The sequence below is a fragment of the Pipistrellus kuhlii genome, unplaced genomic scaffold (genome assembly GCF_014108245.1).
Source record: "Pipistrellus kuhlii isolate mPipKuh1 unplaced genomic scaffold, mPipKuh1.p scaffold_m20_p_2, whole genome shotgun sequence".
Taxonomy (NCBI): Eukaryota; Metazoa; Chordata; class Mammalia; order Chiroptera; family Vespertilionidae; genus Pipistrellus; species Pipistrellus kuhlii.
The window spans coordinates 150,634,831-150,656,955 of record NW_023425515.1 but is presented as its reverse complement, the minus strand read 5'-3'; the positions used below and the strand labels follow the sequence as shown (position 1 = coordinate 150,656,955).

Genomic DNA, 22,125 nt, shown 5'->3' with positions numbered 1-22,125 from the left:
TTAGTGGTACCCTTTAAAGCCAAGGCTCCAGAATTTCCCCTCCCCCACCAGTCACAGGATGATTTGTGCAAGATGCCCTACTTCATCTGCCAACTGGACCTTGTTCAAATGAGCATGCAGATCAGAAAGTGTTTATTATTATTTTTTCACAAGGGTATTATTTTAATAGTGACTTATAGTAAGATGCAATGTCTCCTAAATTATAAAAATTGCTTAAAAATATATTGATTTCATCATACTCATTTTCCTTTATGTATTGACATTTTTCAAATACTGCATACTGAAATAAATTAAAAATATGATGATTACAACATTTGACAAAAAAAACTTCTTCTCTGCCTACCATTTTTCTCATTCATTTTAAAAATAATGCTTAAGGCATTAAACTTTATAGATGAAAATACTAATAATATTCATATATTTCATAAAATAAAAGCTAGAAGAGTCTTGGAAAATAACCACACTTGAATGAAATGCTGACAAATAATTTACATATTATTCCTATACAGCATTCTGTTCATACCATGTATAATCTTGATATCATAATTGCAGATACTCTGTTTAACTTAAAATTTTAATACTTAAAAAAAATCATTGTTTCTGTCCATAATGGATGAATGGATAAATAAAATATGGTACACATTTATGCAATGGAATATTATTCAGTTTTAAAAAGAAATGAAGTTCTGATACATGCTATACCATGGGTGAACCTTGAAAACACAATATTATATGAAAGAAGCCAGACACAAAAGGTAACATATTGCATGATTCCATGTTTATAAAATGTTCAAAACAGATAAATCTATAGAAATAGAAAGTACATTAATTGTTTCCAGGGACTGAGGAAAGGGAAGAATTAGGGATGATTGCTAACAGGTGTGGGGGGTTCTTTGGGGTGATGGGACTGTTCTGGAATCAGTGGTGATGGTTCTACAACATACTGAATATACTAAAACATTTTAAAATGGCAAGTTTTGTGTTTTGTAAATTTTATCTCAATTTTTTAAATGGCAAAGTCAATGTTCCAATCAAGAGTATCATAGTCAGTATGGCCATAACTAAAATAAGAAATGGGTTCTCAATCATGAAGATGTCACAACAGGAGAATGACCGAGCAAGGGAAAATTTGGTGACATATTTAAGGGCATTGAAAGGATAAAACTGCTACTGCTGTTACAACATGTAAAAATGATCTTTCCCAGGAACTAAAGTTAAATTTTTTACAAGAAGCCCAAATCCTCAAGTAATACAATCAATCATTTCAATATTGTCAAACGTATAGGAGTTTGCACATAAATGCAGTCTATTTACATCATTAAGGAACTAGTCCCTGGAGGTGATTTCCCCTCTTTTCTGAGAAGGATGAAATTTTCATCAGATGCTGCTTCTGGATGGCGAATTTCAAATAAAAATTGTATACACAGGAACCTTGCTGCAAGGAACTGTCTAGAGGTGAAAATAATGTCCTGACAACTGGCGACTTGGGAATGTTTTGTCTAGAGGAAGGTAGGTTATATTCATCTTCTGACTTAAAGCAGATTTCCTCTTAAATGGACAACACCAGGAGCTCTTAATTATGGGAGATACTGTTCTGAGAGTGATGCATAGAGCTTTGGAATCCTCCTCTAGACCTTCAACTGAGGGGTCTGTATATACCCTTTTTGCCACTGGAGGAGATTTTATCCATCTTTTCAGATTTAAATGAATCGCTGCCTTTTTCTTTGCCTGAAGATTTTGACTTATTTTTTTCCTTGTCTTTCTCATTAGGATAGGAAGAATCACATGGACTTTCACTTTTGTGTTTTGAAACCATTGTTCCGTTTTCTTCTTTTCGCCTCTTGGTTAAGTCCGGTAGCACTTCCCGGTCATTGTTTGAGTGATGCCTTTTCCGTTCTTTTCTGTCCTTTTCATCTTTTTTCTCTCTTTCTCTGGATCGTTCCCTTGACTTGTCCAAATCTTTTTTGTCTGTTTCTCTCTCCTTATTCTTGATTAGTGGTGAAGGAGTATGATTAAGGTAGAGCTTTGCTGAAGACTCCTTGAGTTCGATGAGATTGTCCTTTATTGTTGAGGTATGTGATGGAGAAGGATGTATATCAATTTTACGACGTTTTTGTTCCCTTTCAGGCTCAATGATATCTGATCGGGAAACAGGTGACTTCAAGGGCCCAGAAATCGGTCTTTTTTCTCCTCCTCTAACATTTTCTTTTGATTTTATTTCCTTTGCTATATCTCTTTCTCTAAATGACTCCTTCTCTATTTCCTTTTCTTGAGTCAATTTTGAATCTATGTTGGGGACAGTGGTCTTGAATTTCTCATCTTTAGCTTTTTCTTCCTTCTTGAATTTTTCTTTCTCTTTGTTAGTCTTAGGTGTTCTTTCTTTCGTCTCTCTTGTTTTTTCATCTTTATTTGGCCGTTCTTCCTTTGGTTTTTCTTTAACATCTTTACCAAGTACCCTGGCCTCTGGAGTAGTAGCTGGTGTCTTTTCTCTTTTTTCTTTTTCTTTCCCTTTCTCTTTGTCATTTTCTTTACTGTTTTTGCTGCTATTAAAGCCACTATTGCCGTTGCTTGAATTGACTTTCAGTGTGGCACTAGAAGCTTTACTTATAGGTTTCATGCTACACTGAGATCTCTCCCTTGATTTATCATTTTCTTCAGCACTACTTTCATGAGATTTAGATGTATTTCCTATGGAAGATGAAGAAGACCCACCACTGGGCCCATTTTGTACACTGGCAACTGCATTCCTCGGAGTGGGGTCTTTGTGATGAAACTCATTTTCAGGTATCATGTAGGACTTCCTACATTTCAACTGCCCAGAGTAGCCCATAGCTAATGCATATAGATCAGGCCTTTTCTCTTTTTCTTCTTGGCAGATTTTATGTACTCTTCTCTCCAAAGCCTGACCCAGATTTAAAATTTTTGGGTAACAAGGAAGTATTTTTGTTAGCACAATCAAGATATTCCTAATGTGAATATATTCACCTGTTTCAAGGCAATGTACTGATGCTTTAGTTAGTTTGTAATGCCACTTATGTACAACATGTCGAAAATTTTCGTAGTCTAGTTGATCAGCTTTATTTCCACCATCGAATCCAGTTGCCCGTAATATAGTAAGAAATCCTGGATAATTTCCACATTCCTTTTCATATGTGGCTCTATCACTGTGCCACCTGGTCACAGTCTCTAACATGCAGCATAGAAATCTCCCATATCGACTGGCTTCATTTTCAGTACAGCTTGCAACTGTGAAAATTATGTCAGAGAAAACTCGATCATAGCAAAGAAGTGTGGAAAAATTTGGAGTTTTCTGTTGATGTACCAATTCAACAAAACGAGCACAGTAAACAGCATCAATTGCGGAAAAAATACACCGAGGGAATATACACAGCTGTAAAAATTTTGTGATGGTCTCATTTTTGGTAGATTTTGCTAAAAGCCAGTTGTCCTTTTCCAGTTTCAGTCTTTGTAGAACTCGCTGTACATGTTCCATCTGTTTCTTTTCTTCTTCAAGAAGCTTGTCCTGAAGAGCACTACAGCGTTCCTTCTCTTTTTTCTTTTTATTTGGTGGCATTTCTTGATTGTCATCAACTGCTTTCATCTGGACTTTAAGTTTATTGACTTCCCGTTCATAGCTGATGTGTGGAACTGCAAGGTCATACATTGTCAATGACCAGAATGTGGCGTAGAATCGAGGACTGATGTCATCCCAGACTTTGGAAATGTGTAATGAGACTACTGCTTCATGGACAGGGGCCATCACCATTTCACATGATGTAATGTACTTGTGGACTTTATGCTGCTGTTTACTTCCTTTGTCTGATTTTTTAAGTTCCTCATATTTGGAAGAAATATGGTGTGCATACATTGGTCTAGACAAGAAAAATGCTGCATCATGGGGTATATGAAATTCGTTACAGAGCACATCAATTGAAGGTACTCTTTTTATATAATCTTCTGTGCTTAGATTAGATGCTAAAAACCCACCAAACTGTACAAGGGTATCATGACACTGATCATAGAGCTTTCCCACAAGTTTCAAATGTTTCTCTCCACCTTCCTGAAAGATCACCCCATTCCTCTGCTGAGCTATAATCAAACAAAGGGGAAGAGCAAGATCATAGTCCAATAGAGCATCCTTTAATCTCTGGGAGGATTTTTTAGTGTTTCTGATCTGGCCAAAATAACCTCCTTCAGCTTTTAGTTGTTCTCCACCAGTCATGGCCTCTAGTTGCTCCATTGTCATTTCCTCAGTAATTTCTATTCCTGCCATTTTTTGTACCACTTCTTTCAATATAAGCAGGTCAAAACTTCTGCCCGCTTTTAGCTGATTAGCCACATATTGCAGAAGACCAGCAAGATCAATTGGATATTTACGAAAAACTGCACCACAGAAACTAGCAAGACTCTGAAGCCAGCCTGAAATGGTTGTGTCATCATGTTTCATTCTTTCTTTTTCTGGATTAGCTAAAGCTTCAATGATACAATAGGCCAAGATATCATAATTCAATGAAGTGAGGTATTTCAATGAATCTACTACAGGTGTTATTAAGTTATCATACTTCTGTATTTGTGACAAGATATAATCAAACAAAATAGTTGGATTGCTGTGGCTCAATTTCCCAATTTGTCTTCCAGAAGGCTTCACATTTTCCTTGGTTAGACGTTTCATGATATATTTAACTTTGTCTATTGTTTGAGCCTTAACTTTTACCAGAAGTGGATGACTATTATAAGTTTCATTCTTCCACTGGCCATACAGACGATATCTATGCTGATATGGAAATGTTTTAAACATTCCCCATAGTTCCTCAGACATACAAGCATTGCAGTCCATCAGAGAAAGAGATGGAAGTAGTACCTGGTCAGTAATGCTAAGTAAACAGCTAAGAATAACTTCCATTTTCTCTTTATTTTCTTGTTTGCTTCCATCAGACTGAAACTCCTTCATAAATGATTTGCCTATGCGCACCACTTTTGCAAATAAAATGGGATCACGAGAAAGGTGGGGACCAAGGTAACAGAACATATTGAAGACATCTGTCCTCAAATCCTCAAAGCTCTCTGCTTGTTTTGGTGCTCTCTTATTTTGCAAAGCATTAACAGGTGAGCCTTTAGCACCTTTAGGAATACCAACTCTTCGGTAGAGTGGCTCAATAGTTATGTGAATAAGCTTGCAAATAGCAAGAGCTATTAGCTTATGTGAAGCAGCATAGTATGGAGGCATCTGATCCATTATGTTCTGTGCATGCTGCCAATCGCCAATCTTTAATAAGGCTTCTAACAAACCAAGTTTTTGGTTGTCAGGTGGCTTTTCTACTTTCTCCTCCTCTTTTTCCTTTTCCTTCTCTGGCTTATCAATTTTTTCAGAAGACAACACAACCATCGTGAGCTTTCTAACAATTTCCTTAGCTTCCACCATTTCTCGTTTATATTCATCCATAATGCAATTATCAGCTGGAAGAAGATGTACATAAAGGTCATTTAAATCAATAAGATTCACTTGTAGGAGCACTGCTGCCACTCTGTATAAAGATGAAGGAGTCTCTCCATTTGGCTCCTGGTAAAACTTGAATTTGAACCCAAGCATATGACAAAGTATTTGCGGTTCACACATACTCATGTAAGATTCTAATAAGGATATAAAGAAGTCATTATGTTCTGGTCTGCATTCAAACACTTCTAAAATGACATCCAAAACTCTACTGGGATCTAGATTAAAGCATCCTATTAAAGATTTGATATTTTCTAAGATTAAATCACTAGTAATATTTCCCGATAAATCTTGCCCCAACTCAGCAATCAGCTTAGCATACCCTTCATTCTCTTCTCTTAACAAATTGAACTTTTGCTGCTTATAAAAGAGTTTTGTCTTGATTTTAACTGACCTTTGATTGAATTGCTGTGATTGTTTGATAAGTCCTAATGATTCCAATGTTTCTGGATCCAGGCGTTCCTTTAGAATCGTGTCTGAAACGAAATACAAACACGCTAATACCAATTGCGTAAAACAGTCTCTCTTGCTCTTCTCTTCTAAGCAGGTTGTCTCAATATCTAAAATGCAAAAGACATCAGCAAGAACGGAGGGCATATCCTCACGAAATTCGCTGATGTCATTTAAAACATTGGACGCTTGTTCGGGCTTCAGATTTCCTCTAATGACATGGTGCGATAACTCATAGAGAGCTCGCTGGAAATCTCTGTAAGTCGGACTGCCGGGGCTTCTGTTTTCACTGAGAAGCCAACACAAGTCCAAAAAGTCGCCCTTCCCTGATTTCTCCCAGTTCTTTAGCCACTCTGCCCGGACCAACGCCGCCGCTGCCGCCGCCGCCTCCATCTTCCCCGCCTTAGTAACAGAGGCCCGGATGTGCCGCACGTCAGCGCGGGGTCAAAGGGAAGCCCCGCCCACGAGGAATGCCGGGAACGGCGAGTTCTCTTCTCGACTTCCGGCCCCAACGACTTCTGGCCGCGCAAGTCTTCTCCCCAGAGAGTGGTTTTTTAAAGGGTGAGTGCATCTGTTGCGGCTAAAACAAAACAAAACAAAACAAAACAAAACAAAAAAAACCCGATCTGTGACGCCAGGTGCCATACGCTAGCTTCCCCTGGGCTTTTCAAGCTTCATATTGGTTCCGGAAAAGCTGTTCCTCCGAAAAGCCTCGGCCTCGATCGTGTGCGTGTTACAGCGGTTTAAGCAAACGTCAGCTTGGTTACGTTATGTTTCGGAGTCCGCGCTAGATTTGTGGCAGTGACCGTATCTTGACGTGAAACAAGTTTAACAGTCAGGTTCCTGGTGTTTATAAAGCACGTGGTGGGCGCGCAGGGAGGAACGTGTGTGTGTGTGTGTGTGTGTGTGTGTGTGTGTGTGTGTGTGTGGTGTGTCCTTTGGCGGGAGAATGAGCTGCCCGCTTAGGGAGGCAGGGGTTTCCGAGGGGTCAAGTATAGAGCACACCTAGCGGAGTGCCCGGAGTGTCCAGCAACCACATCATAACATGCTCTGCTGTTCTCTGGAGCAGTAGTGATGCAGGGTGTTGTTGTTTTTTTGTCCACATGTCAAGAGTAAAGTCTCCATCTGATTCAGTGAAATAGCTCTAGATTTTTTGTACATAAAGCGTGAATTTCCCACTCCACACCGATGGACATCGTGGCTAATCATTCAGCTGCCCGAATGCAGCCTGCATCCGACTCTTCACAAAAGGCTAATTGGATTTTGTGTTTGAAAATGTAAAAACTATTTCTGGGTTTTAGAAGGTCTAAAATAAACTGCGTCTTTTTTTTTTCTTCCTCTTATTTGAGCGTGACAGCCAATGCAGATTTCTCCGTTCTCTCCTACACGTGTTTGGGTATCATAGCCTTTGCCAAGCGTTCTCCAAACACATCAGGAAAATAGGTCACTTCATCTGGTCTGCCCACCTCTGGCAGTGGGATTGGGATAGATGTTTTGGGACAACATGGTATTATGCTAAAATAAATAAGAGAAGTCAGTCAGACAGAGAAAGACACATACCCTATAGTTTCACTTATATGTGGAATCTAAAAACAAAGCAAGCGAACAACAACAACAAAGTAGACTAATTGAAACAGAGACCAAAGGTATGGTTGCCAGAAAGGAGAGAGGGGGGAGATGGGTAAGAAACAGAAGGTGAATATAGTCAGTAATGTTGTAGGTTTACATGGTGACAGGTGATTATTAGAATTGGTGGGGTGATCACACTGGAAAAGATATAAAAATGCTGAATCATTACATTGTGTAACTGAAACTAATATACGGTAGTAAGTTTTATACCAGCTATACTTACATAAAAAATAAATCATAAAAAGTTTGCCCATGAACTTTTGTTAGGAAAGGAACATTACTAACTTATGGAGGACAGTAAGATTTGGAGCATTTGTGATTCATTTTCAAATTCTTAATATTTTTTGGATTTTTCCATTATAATAATCTGTCTCAGATTATAGGTCTATTTTTAATCTTAATTTGCCCACTGGAGTGTGAGTCCCCTGAGTATGGGAGAATGGCTTTATAAAATTATTTGTACCCAAGAAACTAGCCGTTTACTTTGCATGTGGTAAGTTTGAATGAAGAAATAAAAATCTGTATATTTAGTAGGAACAATTTTATCACAGTCTCTCATATACCATGAACCAATCATAGACCTGTTCCAATGACAGTTTCTCTTCATTGCGAAAAGTTTTCTGAAAGCAGGGACAGCTGCATTCCTTTCTTTCCTGCTCATTTTATCCTGAGAGCAAGGCTGGCTTCCTGGGTGTGCAACCTGTGCAGTAGGGTAAGGCTTAGAAGGGCCCTGCATTTGGTTTTAGTGCTCTGTTGCTTTCTTAGAATTCTTAATAATTTTTGAACAAGGGGGCCAGCATTTTTATTTTACACCTCGCTCCACAAATTATGCACCAGGTCCTGCTTGAGCGCCTGTTGTATACATGGTGTGCTAGCCTGGCAGCTGTGGATTAGCCTGCCCTTCCAATTTGGCTTTTCTTGTCCCAAGTTGAATTCATAAGTAATGGCTGGGTGTGTGATTGGTTTAATAAGAGCACTCCACAGCAGCCATCATATCAGGGAGAGGCATCCCTTGTCACCTAGGGTTCAGACGACTAGTCCCGAACCTTACCATGCAGGCATTGTAATTTGGTTATAAAGTGTCAGTGAGCAGAATCTTTAGAGATAGGGACCTGGGGAGGGGCTACCAAATATAAATGACTTCCAGGCCCTTTCCTCCAGCTGAGGACAGGAGAAAGGAGAAGGAATCTGAGCCCCAAAAGCTCCTCAAGAGATCTCTGGGGAACCATGTTTTGGACCCCTTTCTCCTGCTTCTTTCCTAGGACTCAAGTATCCTATGATAGGTAAATGCTTTTCTGATTTTAATGTGTACAGGAAACATCTACCAATCTTGTTAAAATGCATGTTCTGATGCAGTAGGTAGGAGGTGGGGTTGAGATTTCTGCATTTCTGAGAAGCTGCTGATCCACAGACCATACTTTAGGTAGCAAGCTGACAGAATTGCCATGTTTTAGGTTTGGGCAGATCCTAAATTTCTCTTTTCATCCTGGCTTATGTTCGAGCTACCTTCTTTCCCTAAAAGCAGTCTGGTTTACCCTTTCTTTCTAATACACATGCTGGCAGAAGCCAGCACAAGTGCATGCATGCATGCATGCTATGACTTAGAATGTGATGAGTTTCAAATAAAAGTCTGTCTCAAAATGCCTTGAACAATGAGATATATTATCTTACACAATTGAAAAGCAGAGATTGCCGAAAGCAGGCTCTAGGCGCAGAAGTGCACATGACTTCATAGTTTCATCAAAGATCCAGGCTTTTTCCTCTCTATTCTGCAGTCCTCGGCATTGCAAAGTGGCTATGACTGTTACAGGCATTTCCTTCACATACAACAGCGTCCAGATGCAGAAAGGAGCTTTCTCTGGATGTTTCTGTTTCGAACCCAGATATGTTCTCCAGGAGCCCCAATCAAACGTCTCACATTTCCATTCAGGCGTCCATTTCTAACTCATAAATTTACCCAGGGGAACAAGGTGACTGATGTCTTAGCCAGGATAATCAGGTTCCACTTGCTGGAGGCAGGGAGAAGAAGCTTAGCATTCCTTGAAACACATGGATGTGAGGAGGAGTGGATATCTGAAAAAAAGTCCAGGTTATGTTGGAAAGAGGAAATGTGTTATGATTGGGGAGAGAAGGAAAGGGTACTGGCTTGGCAACGGACCCAGTGTCTGCTCACACACACTCCCCAACAAAGGGCCTTCCTTTCAGGAGGGGCAATACACCACTGCATCCAGATTTGCAGCAGGGACCCTGGAGATCCAACTCCTCTTTTTTTTCTTCACTACATTAATCATCCTTGAAAATGACCTCTAAAATGTTTGGCTTTATTTTAGAAAAATTAATTACAACTTTTTCCTGGGCAGCTGATCATGGATACTTAATTACACTGCCGGACAAAAACAGTTGTGTGACTGCAAAATAAATACCAGATTGGTTTTGCTGTTGGCTTTACTTGATGGTTTGAGTTCCATTAGTAATGTCATCTTCATAGCAAATGCATCTAGACAAATAGAGGGAACTTAAATCCAACACTTTCCTGGTCCTGTTGTTGAAATCCCATGATTTAGCATTTGCAGCCTGGTTCTGTTTAGACACTAGATGAATTTTACAGTAAACAACTTTTTAAAAACCAGACTTCTTGATAACATTCCTGGAAGACCTAGGGAACTTCCAAAAATACTTTTAAAAGTATGTTAAGAAAATTTGTTCTTGGTAAAAGTTGTATAGCTAGAATATGCACTGAATGAAACTTCTGTTTTCATTTATTTATGAACTAGAGGCCCAGTGCATGGATTTGTGCACCAATGGGGTGCCTTGGCCTGGCCTGCGGCAATCAGTGGATCTCTGCGCCTCCACAGCTCGGCTTTACCCACCAGCTCGTCAGGCTCCAGCCTGCTGTCCACATTGATTCCGTACAGCACAAAGTAGGGCAGGAAGCAGTAGGTGGCTGGGGAGAAGCCCAAGCCTGGGCTGGGCACCACGCCACTCCCATTCATCCTGGCCCACTGTGCCTGCCGCTGCCGCCACTCAGGTGCGCAGGGGGAGTGTCCGCGGGAAAGCTTCAAGCTGCCACAGCTCTCCTGGCCAGCAGTGTCTGTTGGCTGAGCGGCACTCCCACCTTGGGAGCACACTGACCACCAGGAGGCAGCTCCTGCATTGAGTGTCTGGCCCCTGGTGGTCAATGTGCATCATAGCTACCGGCTAATCATCTGGTCATCTGGTCACTTGGTCAGTACATTCATTCACACACTGAAGTCCAGTGCCTGAGTTAAAATCTGAGTTATGTCATTGACTAGCTGTGTCACCTTAGGCAAGTTACTTAACTTGGTTTTGTTTCGGTTTCCTCATCTGTCAAATGAGGATAAGAATAGTACTTATTTTTCTCAGCTGTTGTAAATATTATGCGTGGATAAAGAGAACAGTGCTTGATATTGAGTAAAACCTCTGTAAATATTAACACGTTTACATATTTTTATTTGCCTTCTCCATGGCAGGCCCTGTATTACACACTTTGTCTGTAATCCTCAAAACACTCCTAAAAGAGTATCTGATATTGCAAATACCACTAGCAAATAATAGCTAACATTAAACTGAGCACCTACTATGACTATATATCAAGCACTATTTGGGTACAAAACAGGATCATCTCATTGAAACCTCATAATAACCCACAGAAATATGGTTTCCCCATTTCAGATAAACTAAAGAACAGAGAGATCATTAGAAAAAATACTTTAGCCTTTTTAGTTGTCAAAAGCTAATCTCAGGGCATGGTGAAGGAATATAAATTATGAAAAGGAAAAGAGAACTGAAGTACTCTATAAAGTGAAGTTAGAATCATTTTAAGTATCCAGGAATTTCCCAGGCTTAGAAAGGAGGGAAGTGAGCAAGAATCTGTAGCAGAGTTGAGGGCTGAGAGGCAATAAAAAAATTGGCAGATCTCTGTGATAATAATAACCTGCAGTTTTTAAGAATAGCAATATTTACAATTTGATCTTAAGTAACCTGCTTTGTTATAACGTAATTCTTTATAGCAAAGAATTGTTATTCCCTATTTGTTGTTATTGTTAACATTTATTATCCACTGCTCTTTAATGTGTGATATTTAAGGGAAGTTGGGGAGAAAAAAGAAAGCATGGCCTGAAATATTAGCATAAAGTGCAGAGAAAAATAAAAATCAGCTATGAAAGAAAAAACACAATATCAAGAATTTAGTGTAGGTCATCTGAACAAGGTATGCCTAAGAGGAATATAACCCACCCAGTAAACCTTGGAGTCATTGAGTGGAGAGTGAGTGTATCATAGTCTATAGCAATAATTTTCAACCTTTTTCATGTAATGGCACACATAATTACTAAAATTCTATGACACACCAAACAATAGGTATAATTTTGATTGACTTATAATAATAATAATAAGAGTAATTACCTACCCTTTTTGTTCAAAAGTGACTTTTAAAAAAATCAGGTGCCTATACCTGTATATAGGATTTCTGGTACAAAGAACCAATCAGATCCAACCTTTTTATGCGATGTGAGCAATAAAATGTGACTCAGTTATGTGACCTGTATATTTATGGTTCGAGACAGGGCATTCATACTGGCCAGCTATTGTTGTGTTGGCTATTGTCATTGTTTTAATTAATGTTTTTATTGATTTCAGAGAAGAAGGGAGGGAGGGAGGGAGGGAGGGAGGGAGGGAGGGAGGGAGAGAGAGAGAGAGAGAGAGAGAGAGAGAGAGAGAGAGAGAATATGAATCATCAATTTGCTGCACATCCCCCAGTGGAGATGGAGCCCACAACCTAGGTATGTGCCCTGGCTGGGAATTGAATTGTGACCTCCTGGTTCATAGGTCATTGCTCAACCACTGAGCCACACCAGCTGGGCAGGTTGTCACTTTTTAATTTGACAGTCTAACAGAAAAGGGGTCAGTACCTCTGACTAAATAGTTAGGTTTTACATCTTTTAAAACTTTGTGGCACACTGGCCATGACACACCAGTTGAAAATCGCTGGTCTACAGAGTTGGTGCTTGAGGCATTTCTACTTCAATATTGAGAAGTATAATGTAAGCCAGAGGAGTTGGGGCTATCCACTTGGCTGACTTGTAGATTCTTTGGAGGGACACACTATGTTGTAGCAAGAAGGGACTTTGGTAACACACACCTAGTCCAGAATCTTCCTTTAACAGATTTGGTAACCAAACCAGAGCAGAAAGTGACTTGCCCAATTCCAAATAAGGAAAGGCAGGGGAAAGAACATGACCAGATGGCCTACTCTGCCCCTGCCTTTCACAAGGGATGATTGATTCTGTGCCCTGTTGGAGGCTTTGGGAAAGTCCTAGCAATTTAGAGCTCTCCAGCAGCTGATTGGCTTAGCATCTGGGAAATTCTGAATCACATCGGATGGAATGTTTTGTTTACTTCCTACCCACAGTGCTTACAGGGAGAAAGAGTTCTCCCTCCCTGCCCCCCCCGCCCCCCAAATTTGTTGGAAGCAGCAAATGATTTCCCAGTTTACCTGGTCTCACTTGTAACTCTGTCTTGCTTTGGCCATCTCTTTGCTAGTTTCAGAGGAAAAAAAAATGAAATATTTGATTTATTCTCAGAAGTTAGCAAAGAAAAGGAAGAAAATCTCTTCCTTACCTCTTCTTTAGTAAACCTGCTACACCTATTACTAGTGGCAAATGTAGCACAGAGTTCCCACGTAGGGCAGTCAGTATGGCCCCGCAGTGGGTGTGCACTCAGATTTTTAAACCAGAACTATTATCAGTCATCTAGTTCAGTGGGTCAGAGGCCCTTTTTAAACCAAAGTCAACACTCAGTAAATTAAAAAAAATCAATAAATAGCTGCCAAGGATTAAGCTAGAGTTTGAGGACATCTTAATCTTCTTACCCTTGAGTAGCAGTCCCTGAGATAGGCCCCTAAAGAAGCAATCAGATAATTACTAGGCTTGCCTAGCTTATTCTATCTATCAATAGTGACAGTCATTTTAGAATGACCTTTCCAAGGTCCTATACCTAAAGAGTGGCATGTCTGAACTTGAACTGACATCTTTTCAATCTTGATCCATTGACTCTCCTATAGTTCACTAAGAGGTAAATGCTCTTTTGACCTCTCCCTTACTTGGAACTAAGATCTCTTTGGAGGCAGAGAGTGATGGAGTGAGGCTGGCAGCAATATGTTACTGTGTTCAGTAACAAGGGAAAAATCGGTGTGGGTAAGTCAGAGAAAGCTGTGGTTTTACCTGACTGATCTAAACTAATGCATACAAGCATGCAAAGAAGACACACAGAAAATATTTTTTGTAATTCTTGAGAGATTTCTGTGTCATCTGCCATTTCCTCTTTTATACTACAAATATGGCCCAAGGATACCCTGTAGACCTGAGGAAATGATGCATGTATGAAATCACGCTGCACTAGTTATTCTTTTTGTAAACATGGATGATAGTCACCAGGCCACATAAGGAAAAGGGAATTAATTTTAATTCAGTGCCCCCTGTCAGTCACACAGTTGTTCAGCTTGCTTCATCCTAAGGCCAGTTACTTCATCCCACTTCTTCAGTTGCCTCCCTTTAAGGAGGGAATGAGAGGGAAATGAGCTATTATGCATAGAGCCCTCAGCACAATTATAGTAAGCATGCATGCAATATTGATGATGATAATGATGATGATGATGGTGGTGGTGATGGTGATGATGATGGTGATGATTTAAGGAGCTTAATAGTAACACTGCTTACTATAAACTTTAGGCGTCTATAGTTATCAAAGTCCTTATTTTACAAATGAAGACACTGAGATCTGGAGTGTTTAAATGTCTTGCCCAAAGTCACATAATTAGGAAAGAGGTGGGGGAAAAAATGGGATATAAAATCAGGGCCACCTGATTCCAATGCTCATTTGCATTCTACTACAATGACCCCTGGCAAATTTCTACTTTGGTTTAATTTCAGGGGTAACAATGTTTCTGCCAATGCATAGTCTTCCAATATGTACTTTGAGTGTCTTCCTTTTTGTTTCTGTGCTAGAAAATTTGGAACCAATTTATTCCCCAAGTGTAATTATCTAATTACTAGAGGCCCAGTGCACGAAATTTGTGCAGTTGTGGGGGGTCCCTCAACCTGACCTGCACCCTGTTGCAGTCCAGGAGCCTTTGAAGGATGTCCAACTGATATAAGACAAACATTCTGACTTTACTAACAAGCCATCAGTCAGACATCCTTAGTGCTGCTGTGGAGGCCAGAGAGGCTCCTGTCACCACCGCTGCACTTACCAGCTATGAGCCTGGCTTCTGGTGGAGTAGCGTTCCCTCTGTGGGAGCGCACTAATCACCAGGAGGCAGCTACTGCATTGAGCAGGATCAGGCCAAAAGGGACTCTACAATATCCCTCAAGAGGTCCCAAGTTGTGAGAGTATAAGGCCAGGCCGAGGGACCCCACTGGTGCATAACTGGGCCAGGAATGGATGTGGGAGGTTGTCCAGCTGGGGAAGGACCGCGGGGGGGGGGGGGGGGGGGGAGGGCATGTCCAGCCCGTCTTGCTCAATCCTGATAGTCTGGACTCAAGAAGCAAGCTAACCTATTGGTCTGCCCCATGGTGGTCAGTGCATGTCATAGCAAGCAGATGAGCGGCCTTAGCATATCATTAGCATATTACACTTTGATTGGTTGAATGGTCGACTGGACAACCGAAAACTTAGCATATTAGGCTTTTATTATATAGGGTGAATGAATGTATACCTTCCTTCTGTTTACATGGAATCTTATTTTTTGTGGCCTGGCTTTTATTTATTCATTTTTTATTTAAACATCATCCTGTATTTCTCTTTAGTCTTTATGAAAACTGTCCAGGTTATCAGAATCAAGTGGAAATTCATACTTAAGTATTTGAGATCTGTGTTAGGTTGTAGGGGGTATTAAAAGGATAAACTTATTCCTGAATTTTCACTTATGTCAACTGATAAATACCCAATTTTCAACAATCAGTTTGAATCAGATTTTGTAATTAGGAAAAATGGAGAGAGGGAAAAAAAAAAAAAGCATTGGTAAAACGTATAAACCTTTCTTTCACTTTTAGTAATGGCAATTAATGCTGTTAGTTTGGTGGTAAGGAAGAAATATAATGATACAAACATTCTGACCTTACTAACAAGAATGCCACCAGATTTTTAAAAACATTCAGAACAGAAGAGATAAGTGATCTATGAGATAGAAAGTTGATTAAAAACAATAGATAATGAAAATGATGCTTACAAAAACAAAACTTAAAGGACTTATAAGGCAGAGACTTTGGTCTCCAATCAAAGTGGTGTTTTCCTCTTTACTTTCTTCAAATAACATTTTTCTATTAGTTAATAGAAACCTGGCTATTGGTATATTGATTTTTATCTTTTCCAGCAACCAGATTTTGATTTCCTTGATCTGTTATTATTTTTAATGTTTTTGACATTACCATATGAAATGACACTTAGTTAGACATGTATAAATTCTCACATATTATCATTTTAGAGACTTCTGAAACTTCTGTGTGATTGGAGGCAAAAAAAGATACAGATTTTATTCCCACATTTCTATAATGCAGATGTGCATTCCAAGGAATAATTTAGATTCACATGGGCTGTACTATTTGAATGTACTTTACAATGTTAAACATTTTTCTGATGTATTAATAATTCATAGACAAATATCCTGAAAGCAAGTCAAATTTGAAGGATGTTTCACGTTCTCTCCCCAGCTCTTTTAATTGTGAACATCCAACTAGTTTTCTATTTTAGATGTTTCAGCCCCATCTATTCATCTATCCAACCATACACATGATCATAGATGCATTTAACAAATATTTATTGAATACTTATTGCATGGTAAGCATACTGCTAACAATTAAGGGTTCATTATTGAGTAACAAACACATAGCTCTCCACTGTCATGGGCTTTTATTCCCTTGTCCTCACCACTTGCTCACCTACCCCAATTCCCATTCCCTATTCAAACTTGTAGTAAATTTCCAATCTTTTAATAATTCTACTCTAGTACTTTTTTTGAGTACAGCATTCTCCGTGCTTATCTATTACTAGAGGCTCGGTACACAAATTCATGCAGGAATAGGGTCCCTCAGTGTGGCCTGTGGGAATTGGGCTGAAACCAGGAGTCCAGTGCCGCTCATCCCAGCTCATGCCCATGCAGTTCTGATTGGGAGAGGCCAGCCATGAGACCTGTATCTGGCGCCTTTCCGAGGGGGATGGAGGAGGCCAGGATGCGATATACCCTCTGGGTGGGTGGTGGGATGCCCTTGCCAGACCAAGATCTGGATCTTTCCTGCTGATGTTCATGCCGGTTGTCGGGAGCTGCCTGGTGGCTGCTTTTATGTCATTTCTTCCTTGTGGAGCCTCTAGGGAGGGGAAGCGGCCATGGTGCCTAAGGCCAACTTTCAGGAGGACAGCTGTCTGCTGGGATCTTGCTGGCGAGGCAGGTCCGTTGGTGCCTGGCCCATTCTCCGGAGATTGGACCTGCAGGACTACTGAAGGAGTGAGTGGCTGCTGCTGGGCTGGTGGGCCACCAGGATGGGTCAGTCAGTTGAGCGGCACTCCCACTATGGGAGCTCACTGACTACCAAGGGGGAGCTCCTGCTTTGAACATCTGCCCCATGGTGGTCAGTGTGTGTCATAGAGACCAGTCATTTGGTCGCTTAGGCTTTTATATATATAGACAAGAGGCCCAATGCATGAAATTTGTATAAGAGTAGGCCTGCCTTCCTTCAGCTGCTGTCACTGGCTTCCCTCTGGTACCAGGGACCTGGGCTTCCCTCTGGCTGCCAACTGGGTTTTCCTCCAGCTGCTGGCTGGCACCCAGGACCTGGGCTTCTCTCTGGCTGCTGGCAGGTACCCAGGATCCAGGTTTCCCTCCGGTCACCAGTAGGCACCTAGGATCCGGGCTTCCCTCGGAGCCCCGACTTTGTCCAGAAGGTTGTCTGGAAGACCATCTGGTCCAATTAGCATATTACGCTTTTATTATTATAGATTCCTGCCTTAGGGTCACATCCACTTCATTTCTTTGGTAATACTCTAATGCCTCATCTCCCTGCTACCAAAGTGGCCTCACCATGGTCCATCTCCTCCACAGTACTAGTAAAGTCATCTTCTTCTAAGAAAATCTGTTCACCAATCTTAGCGTCACTTTGAGCAGGCGCCAGATATTAAGGTGCCTCTCAATGGGGTGCAATATAAATTATATAATACCACTTATAAAGCATTCTTGCCTTTAAAAAAATCTAAATATAATTGGGTCTTTGAGAGTAAACTACCAGTAATAGTAAACAGGAAAAATACAAGAAAAAAGTTAAATTATACCAATAAGGAAGCAAACAGATAAGTGAAATATGTGGGACAGACTCTAGGGCATTATGCCAGTTTTCTTCAGTAAATTAATGGCATGGGGATTTTTATGAGAGGGTGGGACAAAGAGGAAGTGCTCTAAATTAAGATATTTCAGAATCATTTCTAATTATTGCAACATGGGAAATTAATTGAGGTCCTCAACTGAACAACCTACTATAATACAGATAATTATGAGATAACTTAGGAAATTTCAGTTCAAAAATGGTTAAATGAAGCTAATATTATCAATTCAGTTAGATGTGAAATAGGTTGTGGTTAGATACGAACATATACATATATAGGGGTGAAATGAAATCAGGTGGAAGGTATGCTTTAAAATCTTTTATATATATAAAATATATATATAATATATTTTATGTATATATCACATATATGTATAAAATATATATTATATAAACACATGTTATATATCTATATTATATATATATATATTTATATTATGTATATATAAAAGCCTAATTGATCGCTATGACTATACAACTGAAATGTCTGGTATACCAGTTGCTGTGACATACACTGACCACCAGGGGGCAGATGCTCAATGCAGGAGCTGCCCCCTTGTGGTTGGTGCACTCCCACAGCCAACCTCCCCTGACCCCTCTCCCACCCTGCCAGCCAACCTCCCATGGGACCTCCCCCAAGCCGGCCAACCTCCTGTGGTCCCCCCAACCAGCTGACCAATCGCTCATGATCCCTTTCCCTAGCCAGCTGGCCCTGATAGGCCTCAATAGCAGGCCAGGCCAAGGGACCCTGCCCATGCACAAATTCATGCACCACTTCTAGTATTTAAATAAAATAAAGCAAAAGTATTAGAAAAATCTTAATTACTAAGTGGTTGATGTTTATATTTTTATTTTTTTGTGTGTGTATGGTTTCGTAGTAAAATTTTAAAAATAATCCAACCATGTAACTGCTTTTCAAAAAAAATTGCTAATTCTGTGCTAGCTAAAGAATGATATCTAAACTCATAAGTTTGCCATACAAGTCCTTTCATAGATTGAACCCAAATTAGTGTTCAGCCTACTTCTGCATTCACTGTAGTTTTACCTTACATAACCATTTTTCCTAATCCTGCCTGGTTTTTCATGGCTCAAAATCTTTGTGTTTCCCACTCTTACTACCCAAAATTTCCTTGTTCTCCTTCTCACATAGCAAATGCACTCATCCATATAGACTCAGTACATTTTCCATTTAGACAAGGAGCTCAGTCAGAATTAGTTATTCTCTCCAAGTTTCCCCTTTACTCATGAATCTCTTGAAGTTCTTAGTAATTTCTGTGTTTATATCTCTACTAGAGGCCCAGTGCACGAATTTTTGCACCTATAGAGTCCCTCAGCCTTACCTCCCACAATCCAGGACCCCTCAGGGGATGTTGAAGAGCCAGTTTCAGCCCAATCCCTGCAGACTAGGCGGAGGGACCAGGCCTCTAGTATGCATATAAGATTTTTGGTTAATCTCTTCCTGCCCTCCCCCACTTCCCTCTGAGATTCATCAGTCTGTTCCATGTTTCCATATCTGTGCATTGAACGTCTGCCCCCTGGTGGTCATTGCGTGTCATAGCTACTACTCAAAAGGTTGGACAGTTGCTTAAGCTTTATATATATAGACTAGAGTCCCAGTGCATAAAAATTCATGCACAGGAACGGGGTCCCTGAGCCCGGCTTGCCCCCTCCCACAGTCCCATCACACCTCTGCTGCTGCCATGCTGGCAGCACAAGCCTTGGCCAGCCCTGGTTATCTGAGTCTTGGGTGGTCCTGGGCAGCTGGGCAGCCACAATCCAAGGCTTGCCTGCACCTCAGGCCAGCCCTAAGCGGGTGAGCAACCTCTATCCAAGGCTTGCCTGTGCCTTGGGCCAGCCCTGGGAGGCTAAGGGGCTGAGGAGACTGGGAGACTCCAGAGGCAGCGGCCTTACCGTGCCTGCTGCCCTGGTGGGGCTGAGAGTTCTGGGCACCACTATCTTGTGGCTGTGGGTGCCGTCATCTTTGAGGGTGTGCCAGTTAATTAGCATATTCCCTCCTTATTGGCTGTGGGTGCTGCCACCTTTGAGGGCAGAGCAGTCAATTAGCATATTCCCTCCTTATTGGCTGTGGGTGCTGCCATCTTTGTGACAGCGTGAGTGTCAATTAGCATATTCCCTCTTTATTAGGTAGGATATTCCTGAAACCACCATAGTGTCTGGGAAACAAGGGGTGCTTGATGAATGTAATGCATGCAGAGTCAGTACTTTCTCAGTGACTGTCCTCCTGATGACCTAAAGAGAGTGAAGACAGAAGCGGCATTTTTCTGTCTTTTAGCATTTTCCCCCTATCTTGTAAATCTCAGAAATTCAATTTCTCTTAACATGTAAGGAAATCTCAATTCTAAACTTCCAGGCTACAGAAATATGTTAATATTTCATTTGTAAACACTACCAACAAATTGGCTCTGTCATTAAGATTTAATGATTTTTAGACTAGATGGGATTTATCTTTAGAAAAACACTGAGACTTGATTCCTTTAATGAACTTTTTCTCCTGACCCAGCAATATCTAATTTCTACTTAATTGCTTTGTGTTGATATTAGGTTTACTTTCTTGGGTTCCTCCTCAAAGTACATCCTTGTGGAGGCTGAGCCAGACTGGTATTATTTTTTCTTGATAATTCTTGAATTAAAAGGTATGAAACTATGTGCTTTCCTCTTGTTTGTTGGTTTTATTCCACTCTTGAGGACTTTTTATGTTATTACTCTAATAGGAGTTTTGAGTCTGGTGAGTGGTTTTCAGTCAAATAAACTATTTTTTGGTAAAATTTTTTATGGTTTTAACCCACAGGATTTTGAATGAGTGTGTGCATCCTCAAGATAAATGAATTTTTCTTTGGTATGATGATAGGAGATTTTAAAGAACCTACAGCAAAAATAGGAAATGTTTGACCATGAATCATCAACTAATGAATGCATAAGTACAATATTGTCTGTCCATACAATGGAATGTTATTTGGCGATAGAAAGAAATGAAATACTGATACATGCTACATAGATAAACCTTGAAAATACTGTGCTAAGTAAAATCAGCTGATCAAAAAAGACAGTATATACAATAGTAATATTCTATTTATAAGAACATGTCCAGAATAGGCAAGTCAGAAAGATGAGTGATTGTCTAGGGCTGGAAGAATTGAAGGAAAATGGGGAGAGACTGCTAATGGGTATAGTGTTTCATTGTGAATTGATTAAAATGTTCTGGAATTAGCATAACTCTTTCAACAAACTAAAAACCATTGAATTTCAAGCTTATATAAATTACATCTCAATAACACTGTTATTTGTTTTTAAAACTTAAGCGTGAGAATTGGATACATTATTTTTAGAGTAATGCTGGCAAACATAAACATTATAATTGCTTTAAATATTATATTTGTTTTCTCATATATGTAATAGGTATCCCTGGTAGGCAGGTGTCTCCCATGCATTCATTCAGAGACTCAGGTATTTTCTTTCTTATATCTCTGCCCATCTCTAGGACCTGCATTCAGCTAGCAGATGAGGAAATGGAAAGAAGCACATCCATTTCCCTGCCCTTGCAGCCAGAAGTACTCACTATTGCTTCTCTTTGAGTTCTGTTGTATCCCATAACACAACTAATTGCAAGAGATTCTGGATATGTAACTTAGATGCATATCCAGGAAGAAGAGGAAACTGGTTTAGCAAATGGCTCTCTAGTCACTGTAGTAATGTTCCTACATTTTCCAGTTCTTTCCATCCTTTTGCCCTTCTCCCATCTCCCCAACTGATCTGTGCTTATCACTAGTTGTTTTGCCATGTTTTATTTACCACCTAATATAATTCTGTAGAATATCTATTCTCCGTTTTTAATTAGGTACATAGAGTATGCATCTATGAGGAAAATTACATTGTTTTTAATTCTAAGGGACAGAATATAGTTTGCTTTATCTGAAGCACAGGGAGTAGTGATCAAACTGTTCTTTCACTCCTTGGTCCATTGTCTTTGTCATTAGACATGTATTTCTTTAACAAATCTATTCTTTTTTTTTTTAAATATATTTTATTGATTTTGTACAGAGAGGAAGGGAGAGAGATAGAGAGTTAGAAACATCGATGAGAGAGAGTCATCGATCAGCTGCCTCTTGCACACCCCCTACCGGGGATGCGCCCGCAACCAAG

The 22,125-nt window shown here is 40.1% G+C and overlaps 2 protein-coding genes across 20 annotated transcripts in view; one reads left to right on the top strand and one right to left on the bottom strand.

Annotated features, from left to right (window-relative positions):
• The window catches only part of SGIP1 (SH3GL interacting endocytic adaptor 1), a 198,971-nt gene that overhangs the window by 23,486 nt on the left and 153,360 nt on the right, over positions 1 to 22,125 (top strand). The window lies entirely within an intron of this gene.
• On the bottom strand, positions 1,227 to 6,458 carry LOC123652709 (THO complex subunit 2-like). The gene has a single exon (XM_045584492.1). It carries the CDS (start codon positions 6,335 to 6,337, stop codon positions 1,637 to 1,639), a length of 4,701 nt encoding a protein of 1,566 aa, XP_045440448.1. The 5' UTR covers positions 6,338 to 6,458; the 3' UTR covers positions 1,227 to 1,636.

Bases quoted from the DNA above. Each gene is read 5' to 3' on its own strand.
- LOC123652709 (XM_045584492.1), bottom strand. From the start codon at position 6,337: ATGGAGGCGGCGGCGGCAGCGGCGGCGTTGGTCCGGGCAGAGTGGCTA.